We start from the raw sequence: 10,691 nt of genomic DNA, 5'->3' as shown, positions 1-10,691 counted from the left end.
AATTCTCATTTTATGTTATATATCATATTTACTAATAAATGTTTGTAAATTATGATGATTTGTTTGATATTGGGCGTACTAGATATGGAGAATGGCATATGCCTGGGATCTTGAGAGGCATTGATACTTCGTGTGCTAAAAAGTATTCTGACTGAAAGTACGATCCCGGATATCTGGATGGATACTCACCATAAATCAGGCACAGGGTGGGTGACAGAGACAGCCAAAAATACTTGGGTACGTTAAGTTTTTTTAAACAATTTTCAAAATTTTAATTGTTTCAAAATTTTAATTACATTATACATTGTATCACAAGAGGAATTGCGTGCATACCGCGACACACAGCAGACACAGGCAACTGATACTGAGAGTTCCACACCAGTTTCGAGTGCGCCTGAAGATGAAGACATATCTTTGGTACAAACTGTCTTCGGAAAATGACGGGGCCACCATAAAGGATATGGACGTATCCTTAACATAAGGGACCGAACTCCATTTGATTTTCGTCCTTCACAAACTAGAGATGAAGAGTTGTCTGAGATGAGAGAGCGTCTTCGACAGTTAGAGGAGCATGTCCGGACTCATTGTATCACCCCGGGATCTCAATCTGCCCCACCACCACCCGATGATCCCGATGTTGGAGCACCGACTCAGTAGGACTTATGTATGAATTTTATTACAATTGACTATTACATTATCATGTTTAACACAACTCTTTATTTTGATTCAGCGAACATACTCTTGTGTTTTTATTATTTATATGTTTAATATAAGTGTTTTAATTTTATTCTATTTTTTATATTTAATTCAAATTAAATAAATAAGGGAATAAATATTACAAATATAAAAAAAAAATCGGGAAAAGTCTATACCGAGGACATTGTCCTCGGTATATACCAGCAAGATGTCGGTATATACCAGCACGATGACAAATTGGGGTTGGTTGTACCGAGGACATTTGTCACTTTCTACCGAGGACATTGTCCTCGGTAAAGCCTATACCGAGAACATTTTTAATGTCATCGGTAGAAGTTTTGTTTTACCGACGCAGCTGTACCAATAACTTTCTACCGACGACATTGTCTCGGTAGAGGGTGTACCGAGGACATTTGGGCTTATACCGAGGACATTTGTTCTCGGTATAGGCCTTGTTTTTTGTAGTGACGTATAACTTGATTTTTTTTTTCTTTTTTAGTGAGCTAGCATAAAAATAGAATAGAATATCTCTATGTCAAAATATTTATATTAAAAGCTCATTTTTTATTTAGTAAGTTATTATGTATTTACTGATAAATTAGAAGCATGTAGAGTATGTACGTGTTTTTATATAATTTATAGGGGCCTTCGTCATATAGATATTATATAATTGATACTATAAGTATACGTGTACGTGTTCATGTATATGTGTATATACATATATTATATTTGCATGCATGAAATCTCTCATATATATGTATATATATATCCGAACCTTCATTGTTAATATTATTAATAATTTTGCTTCCAGCAAATTTTGTAATAATACTTAATAAATTGAACCTAATTAAACTGAGAGCAATTGACCTCTATACGTGTCCCCATGCAAGACGTTAAATTCAATAAAGAAGAGTCTTACTATTGAAATCGACGACCCTTATTCAGCCATTAACAGCCTAACACGTAAAAAAATCTGATGTCCATTTAATGTCAGCTCTTTTGACAAGCAAAAACAACATGTCCTTTCGTTCTTGACAACTACTTATATATATATGATTTATTTTCTATATCTATATGATTTTCTCATTATTTAAAAATTATTATAGACGTGATTATTCGATCAACAAGCTTGATCAATGGTCAATTTGGGTAAAGCCCAAAATCATTTTATATGAAACCTTTCTGGAAAATCGCCACCTGGTAGCAATTTTTAGTAATTCAAAACACTGAAGCTTGTGCCCTTGTGCTATATATATATATACACAATAATTAATCATAAGAATCATCTGGTTAATCGCTATTTTAAATTGCTAATACACCTCACCAGGACAGCTGTCGACCAGATCAGATCAACCTCTGTGTGCTTTCTAACGTTGCCCCTTGATAATTTATTCTCTTTATTTTTTTCTAATTTGGTCATTAATTGTTTAAGTAAAATTAACACTTGCTTGGTTATCACAAACGTCGTAATCATGTGATGATACGGTGAAAATCATGTGTGAAAGTGTCGCATTCGTTTGTTGATTAATTAAGTTATAAACTGTTTATTGGTCAAATATTATAATAATAATAATAATAATATTTTCTCTAGATCTTAATTGATATCTTAAGAATGACAATTAACTTGTTACATAATCAAGGTTAGCCCCACTGAAGGCCTCTTTTAGTATTTTGTTTACAAATCTTACACCCCCTAATTATAGTATCGACTATGTCTTAGTTAAATCAAGAAATTTATATATAACATTTTGCAGTAGAGTTAGCTCATTTTTATTACTAATTAATTAGTCTCTCTAGTCCATTTATATATATGATTAATATATATTTTACTCGAGCATAATCTTAGGCTTCTGTTTCCATGTTCGGTATCAAGGAGACATATATACATTTATTTAATTAATCAAAATAATTATTTGACAAATATATGGAATACGTACACACGTTGATAATAATAATAATGGTTATGATAATAAACTAAACCATGCTTACAATATATTTACTTAAAAGGGTAATTACTTGTCCAAAATCTAGGGTTTGCTTATGGGGGCGTTCGTTGCCTACGTTTTTGAGTTGACTGGCCGAAATTTATGTGCAATTTGGCAGATTATCTAATAATATCATTAGTTTAATTTTTGCTCTCAGCAGTTAAATAAGTTTAACAAACCTTGAATAATGAGACCAATGATAGATATCAGCGTTATCTCAATGCCCTTTTATTATTTTTTTTTAGTCGAATTTTAATTAATTTATAGCTATTATTGGATTCGAGATCCTAAGCTTGTACGTGGATGAACTGCCAATATTGTAACTTAGATAAGATCTCAAGCACAGATTTTCCCACCTTTTCAAATTTAAAATACTAATGTATACTCAAGACTGTCCATATCAGTCCTTTTTTTTATTTTTCAAATTATTAATTAAGTTATGGAAATAATATTAATATAGTACGTAAGATAAGAACACCTGGCACATAAAATCTCTGGAACTTTCCCGTAATTAAGGTTTTTTAAATAAAACACTCAGTGTCCAATAGAAGTATTGATTTGGGACATGTATTGCTTGAACAAGGATTTGTCATTATGGTTGTCTCTCGAAATAATAAGATGATGCTTCATTCACGAGATCAGAGTTATGATTTATTGTTCTTCATAATTATACATACACATAAGTACAAAGCTTAATTAACCTCACATAAGTACAAAGCTTAATTCCCATGAAAAAAAGGACAAATATTCTTAACAAAGGTAAGAATTGTAATATAATATAAAAAACTCTCAATCCATCAGAGGGAACCGACCTTTAAATTCCATTCGAAGCAACTTGGTCATTTATTACTGACTTTTGTATAATGTCCATTATTTACAATTTTTTTTTTGTATAAAATTGATTGATTCGGTCAATTACTTCCATGACATGTTAAATTACCATAATTTTATTTTCAGTACACTGCTAAATGATCAGTGCTCCATAAGAAAGAAAGAAGTAAAGCAACATATATCATAGGGAATATACTCATTTGGTACCATTTGTTTTCAATAATGCTCATATGATACCCTGTATTTTAAAATCGTACATATTTAATATCCTAAACTCAGATTTGATAAATAAAATTTTATCAATATAATCAAACTGTCATCGGTTATATGTAATTATGTAATTAAATTTAAATTTGTAACTTATATAATTGACAGCAATTTGATTAAATTGACAAAATTTTATCTATCAAATCTGAGTTTAGGGTACTAAATATGTACGATTTTAAAATACAAGATATCATATGAGCATTATTGAAAACAGAAGGTACCATGGTATTTTGCAAAAACATAAGGTACCAAATGAGTATATACCCTATATAATATTCTGATAAGAATATAACACAATTTTAATTGGAGAGAGGTGGCCCTGCTTAATAAAAGCATCAATCAATATACAACAACAATTTTGTTCCCCTGTGATCCAAATTTAATTTTCCAAGATTTCTTTTTATTTTTCCTTTGGGGGATAAAGAATGAAGAGGTCTAAATTAAATAGTTTTCACTGTGAAACAGTTGAACCACAAGAGATCAGCTCTAGAATTTGACTGTGTAAGGTGGCATTGGTCACAAGGACGCCACCTGAGGGATAAATGAACCTCCGTCCACCTTCGTCTGCGGCGAGATCGATTTGATTCCCTTTCCAGTCAGTAACCTGATTGGTGAGGTATATATAATAAGACTATTAGAGTAACATGATATGTATTTTATATATAAAAAGATAATCATTGATAATTTGATACAAGTACTGCACAACGGCCCCTTGTTGTCACGATTGTTTAGACATATCTCTATCCAAAAGGGCCAAACCAACAAACGAAGAGATTCCCAGATTAAAATATGACCCAAACAAGGCCCTGGACCTGGAGCATTGGAACTAGGAAGTTTTTAAGGCGTGGTACAATATACTATTATATGAACATCGCCATGGTTATTTATAATTAACAGTAGATAAGCAGTGTTCTTCGTAGAAACATGCACACACCTCAATTCAAATGGCACATGTGAATAAATTTTGTCATGTAGAATCTCTATACACTCCATCAAAGAAGGAAAGAGCAAACAATGTAAAACTAAAATTTTTACAGTAAATTCGAAAATTTTAATAAAACCATAATCAGATTACGTTCACCCGCATGATTTTTTTTACTGCAACATGTGGAAACTTTTCGTTTGAGCAGTAGTTTTTATAATAGAGGGGATTTAGAGCAGTGATTGGTAATCCACTGCTTCAAAATAAAGCTAAAACTTCCCCATTAGTTAGTTACAATGCCAACACTCGTACTTTCTCTCTCATTCATCACCACTGTCCTACCTTTGTATTACTTCTTTGAGTTATTTTCATTATCTTTATAAATGGAGGTGTTACTTACGAAGGAAGGGGTCAGATTCCTTGTGATGACATCTATCATGACATATATGTCCACATTCAACTTATCATCCCTCACAATTTTATCCACTCCCATAGGATGTCACTTGTGCATGCCTAGCCTACTAATCGATAGTCTTATTACAATTTTTAATTAGTATTTTAGAATTTTAATCTGTGCATATGCTTTTTTTTTTTTTAAAAAGAAAAAAAAACAGGCAAGGACTTTCTTATAGGCCTCTAATGGCCACTGGTCTCAAGTAAAGTCCAAACCTAACAGTCTAGCTTCCTAAAAATATTTTGGCAAAACTTTGGGAACTGTAAAGGGCTAGGAAGAATCTATATGTCTAAGACATATCTTTCCATTCTAAATTTTAATCAATTCAACTTGGTTTTGTAATATGTAACACACCAGGAAGCTCACATAGAAATATGAAACTCATAACTGTAATTGACAAAAATACACAAATTTAAGTTGCATTTTATAGAATTGGTGTTAGGGAGATACCTTTCCACCAGCTTCATGAACACATATCATGCCAACAGCGTGATCCCAAGCCTGTAGTCATGAATCATGATAACTTATATTAACCAATGCTACAGAAGCTTCTGAATTCGATGACTATACAGAGTTATGAAATACCTTGATAATTTTATCAACTTTCGAGCCAAGAATGAAAATTGAAGCCCTACCTGATGCCACCATTAGATACTTGCATAAGCTGCATAAACCAAAAGTAAAAGTAACTGGTCAATAATACAATAGTCAAAGAGAACATAGCCCAAACATTGTTGATCATATGAAGGAACCATGAAATTGCTAAAACAGTAATTTTGGCCACAGACTTGATTTTCCCAAACACTCTAGCTCTTTGTTTGGATCTTGGATATTAGGAGGGAAAGAAAAAAATTCCAAAAATTTCACTTTTCCTTGTTTGGAATCAAACAATAATTTGAGAAATCTTTCTTCAGAAAAAATAAAACTTAAATTTTATATGATTGTATGAAATTTGGAACAATTGCAAATTTATTCAAAAAGAGAAAACTTAAGTCTTTAATAAAATTTTAGAAAAATGTTTTCCTCTATCTTTTCTCTCTCTAAATTTTCCAAGATCCAAACAAAGTATAGATGTATATGAAAATCTCCATCAGTTGTTCTCCATCAATTCAATACAAATGAACAACACCTTTCCCATATGTGGCTGACTATTGTTATAGTTAAGGCACTCTGCGTCCCAGGGGAAAAAGTAAGAAAAGGAAAAGAAACAGAGACAGTGATAAGCCATATATATTAGATTAGTAGTTTGTTAATTAAAAGAAGTACATATTTCTATAAACTCTAGCCATTGCATGAGAAACCCATCTAAAGAACTAAATAACCATAATTTGATGGGTAACGCAAGCACTAAGGGGTGTTTGGTGTAAGGGTTTTATTTGGTGAGCTTTAGTTGAGAATGATTGAGATTAAGGAAATCTTAAACTCAAATGTTCAAAGAATTTGAGATTACCGAAAAAAAAAAATACACTAAAAATAAGACCCATTTAAACATAAATCTTCCACTAAAAATCACACCAAACATAGGTTTTGTTTCACAATCCCATTCCCAAGAACTCAAACCCCCCATAACAAACATCCCTAATTATTTGGTTTTCTACTTGATTGTGGAGCAGATTGTCAATTAAACCTGTAATCATTTACGACAGTATTCAATTTTGTACATTAATTTTTACATCAATAATACACCATTAGATAAAAAATATTCAAAGGTGAAAAATTAGAGCATATTAATAATATTAAAGTCAACAAGCAATAAATAGAATATATATGGTAAAAGTATGGCAATAGAATAAATTAATTTGTTAATAATTAATATATGATTTTAAGATAAAAACATAAAAATAAAAACATGCATGTGTATTACATGAAACTATTTACATATAATTTTAAAATTAAAAATAATTATGAACAAAAACTAAAACTACATTATTATTATTCAAAAAATAAAATGAAACATGGCATTATGAAAATTAGTAACAAAAAAAACAATAAAGTACGTATCTTATTGTTTACTATTCATATTTTTCTAGTGTATATGTATATATATGTACATATATATTTATGATTTCAACTTAATTAGGATACTAATTTTAAGATTTTCAAAAATAAATACATAAAAAGAAAATACAAGGCTGAATTTGAGAGGCAAAAATAAAAATATACATATATTATATATATGAAGAAAAAAATTATACAAATATGAATAATTATATATATGAAATTTTTTATTGTTATTAATATGCTCTAATCTTGACCATTAAATCTAATTTCATCTAATGCTATAAAAATAATGTAAAAAATTGTGTTATCAAGAGGGGCATAAGTAGGAAACTGAATCATATTAAAAGAATAACAATTAACCTTCCACAGCATGCTGGTAAAAGAAGAATTTGATTTTCCCCAACACTATCAACATCAGTTGTTGCACTGAATATACGAGATAATGGCAAAGAATCCCATGACTGACTATCTTGACTACAAAAGCGTGCCTCATGAACTATGCAACAGTGATCAACAAAGCACCTTGTCCAACTAGAAGGTACACCAATTGTACCATCCAGCATAAATGGCAAGTGTTTTGTCCATGTGCCACAGCCAACATGAGAAACCATTATAATCCCTAATTTGTTAGATTGGTCATTCTGCCAGTTAGGGCATCCCATAACACCTAAGACAATCTCACCATCAACTACAAGAGCCAAACCTACCTGCCAAATTAGGGCATTTTCTCAGAAGAAAAACATGAAATCAATAATTAATTAAGGGTAAAACTAATCAAAAGAAAAATATTAGCTATAATCAGTTAGCCATTGACAAGACTGCACACTTGAATTAAACTGCACAGCCAATTATCTGTAAAGTACACTAAGCAAGAGTCCTTGAATTTTTCGAACATTTTACAAAAAGTTAAAGCATCTAAATCAGAGATACATACCACATACAAGGCCTCACTTCCTTTTAGAAACCCTCGTGTCCCATCAATAGGATCCAATACCTGCATTGGCATCTAGGCTAAGGTATCAAAAGTATACATCTCATGGTAAAGCTTAAATAAATTTATGTCCAAAGAAAGCAACTAGATATTATGGTTTTGAACCATATCACCGCTATAAATATACAAAAAAATTGGTATTAAAAAAAACACGACGAACTCCCTTCTTTCGAAACATAAATTAAACTATTATTCAAACCCACCCAATAGGTGGCTGGTTCAGTCCCAAAAGTGAAAGCATCCTTTCCACCTCTGTCAATTGCTCGCAGAACATTAGCTTCTGTACATGTACTCTCTGTACAGCTTGAGTTACCAGTTACAGCATTTACAACCAAATCTTCTAGATTATTTGACCGAATGAAAGTGGAATCCTCTTCAGCAACAAGAGGAATTGAAGGGAACAGGTTACCAAGCTCTGTAACCAAAGAGTAAAGAGCAGCAAAAGTGAAAGTTCAACCCAGTAAGATATTCATTCAGAAATGCTAAATTGCTAATCACCCATCTCGTTGCTTCGCTTAAGTTTGGTAAGCAATACAGGCAAAGTCTCACGGAAAGCCGTCTCGACTGAGTGCCAAATTTTTTTTAAGTTATAACAAATGGATTAAGGAAATTACTTTCTATTCCTTTCCAAGATGCTTGGGCACTAATTTAAAGCATGAGTAATGATGATTCATGAAACAGATCTCTTGAAGATGTGATGTACTAGAATTCTTCCCCATTGGTAAGCAGTTACTATTCTATCAATGTTTGTTGAACTGGAAGCCATTTACAAATTACAATAATGAGAGGCCTGGCCATTTTGAATTTTCAACTAAACAGGTCACATTCCAGCTCAATATTTGCAGCAATAACGACAACTATATCATGGAATGTTGGAATTCGTCAATATCTCTAGTAATAATTCACAGAACATAATAAAGCTAATACTTGGCAGAGATCATACATAGTTACATGTTAAGTACAAACATTTATATATGAATTAGAATTAGCAAACTCTGTATTCACAGTGGACCAGTAGATTGTTTTAACAAATCAAACAACCCATAAGCATTTGATTAATTACCCAAACTGACCAGAGCCTGCACTCCAAAATCCGCGATTGTGACCGGAGTTTGGTCATTCTTCTCAATTACACGTCCGTCACTTGAAAACAAAGACGATTTCACCTGATATTGATGCCCAAATTTACAAGCATCATTGCCATTGACACCGTGAGCGTAATGAAAAGAACCATATTAAAAGAACTAAGCTATTCATTATTAATTTCAATAATGCAAGGGAAAAACTGAATAAAAATAAAACACTTTCTCGACAACCAAACAGATAAAGATATAAAATATGAGAGTGAGAAAATACGTCGAGACAAAGACAGCAAGCTCTCTCGACCACCCCCACTGCCGCTTGGAGCTCTCGATGGTACTTGGCGTTCTGGGTCGGAAAAGGAAGAGTGGACCTGAAATCGAGAGAGAATGAGCTACAGAAAAAGAAGACACGAATGGAGAAATGGGAGTAGAGTAAAGAGGAACCTGACAGTGAAGTAATGTCGGCGTATAGGGGAAAAGGGAGAGCGGAGATTAGTGAATCGGAGGGTTGAGAAATGGGAGGCGGAGCGGAGGAGGCCCATGGTTTTGGATTGGGTTGAGGTTTCGTTAGGGGTTTTGGGATCGGTGATCTCAGTGGCGGAGAGAAGACCGGGTCCCACTTCCCCCGGTCCAATTTGGAGTTTGGACTTCTTTCGGCTGCACTTTGCGGCGAGCGAAGAATTACTTTTTATTTGCTTTTAAGCCCTCTAATTTAGTCATTCTCGCAAGTGTGTCCCAAAGAAATATGGATAAGATGTATCTTCACTTTTTTATTTTTTTTTGCTGAGCACCATTTTTTTTGCCGGCCGCTGGTTGGAGATAGGGGTTCAAATCAAAGGCATTTTTTATGTTTAATTTTGTTATTTTTATGTTGTTATATTTTTTGTGTGTTTTGCGTATGTCATTCTACCGTTGAGAATCTTGCCGATGGGGCTCGTGGCTTTTGTGACGGTTCTTTCTTGTTCGAGGTCCAGTCATCTTTGGATTTGGATTAATAGAGTATTGATCTATTGGTTCATGATGGTTCGTCACTCCATATTAATTTGTGCGAATTTGGTGGATCGTTATTTATTTTTAAATAATGAAGTCTTTAATTTTATGATTGATTTTAAGTGTTATCTCATTACTAAAGTTGATGTGTCATATTGTCATTAGAAAATGAAGCTTTGTTTACTTCACACTTATTAGATGCTCAATTGCTGGCGCTTATTGGACTTAGTTGAAGTTTCCATATAGGTTTTCTTTCCTTTAAAATTGTATTAAAACTGATAGTGCTATGTATGAGCTTGTAATGAGTTATGTCATATTGATTTTATTAATGAAGATTATCTATTTTCCATAAAATAAAAAACGAATCCAATCCGAGTTTTTTACACCTAATCATTCCAGAATATTTAATAAGTTGATTGTTGGAAATCATTATTGTTGACCACGATTTTAGCCAACAACCAGCAGACGCAAA

At 32.5% G+C, this 10,691-nt stretch overlaps 1 protein-coding gene across 1 annotated transcript; it reads right to left on the bottom strand.

Moving 5' to 3' along the window:
* Positions 1–4,060: 4,060 nt before the first annotated feature.
* LOC133794173 (putative PAP-specific phosphatase, mitochondrial) lies at positions 4,061–9,948 on the bottom strand. The gene is made up of 9 exons (XM_062231371.1): positions 9,674–9,948; positions 9,504–9,600; positions 9,211–9,313; positions 8,351–8,562; positions 8,091–8,150; positions 7,517–7,863; positions 5,741–5,819; positions 5,606–5,656; positions 4,061–4,383 (listed from the first exon to the last, which is right to left on the bottom strand). Exons 1-9 carry the CDS (start codon positions 9,769–9,771, stop codon positions 4,231–4,233), a joined length of 1,200 nt encoding a protein of 399 aa, XP_062087355.1. The 5' UTR covers positions 9,772–9,948; the 3' UTR covers positions 4,061–4,230.
* Between the last annotated feature and the right edge of the window lie 743 nt (positions 9,949–10,691).

The sequence above is a fragment of the Humulus lupulus genome, chromosome 8 (assembly GCF_963169125.1).
Source record: "Humulus lupulus chromosome 8, drHumLupu1.1, whole genome shotgun sequence".
In the NCBI taxonomy this organism is placed as follows: Eukaryota; Viridiplantae; Streptophyta; class Magnoliopsida; order Rosales; family Cannabaceae; genus Humulus; species Humulus lupulus.
The sequence above is the reverse complement of the archived record's forward strand: the minus strand, read 5'-3'. Positions and strand labels throughout refer to the sequence as shown.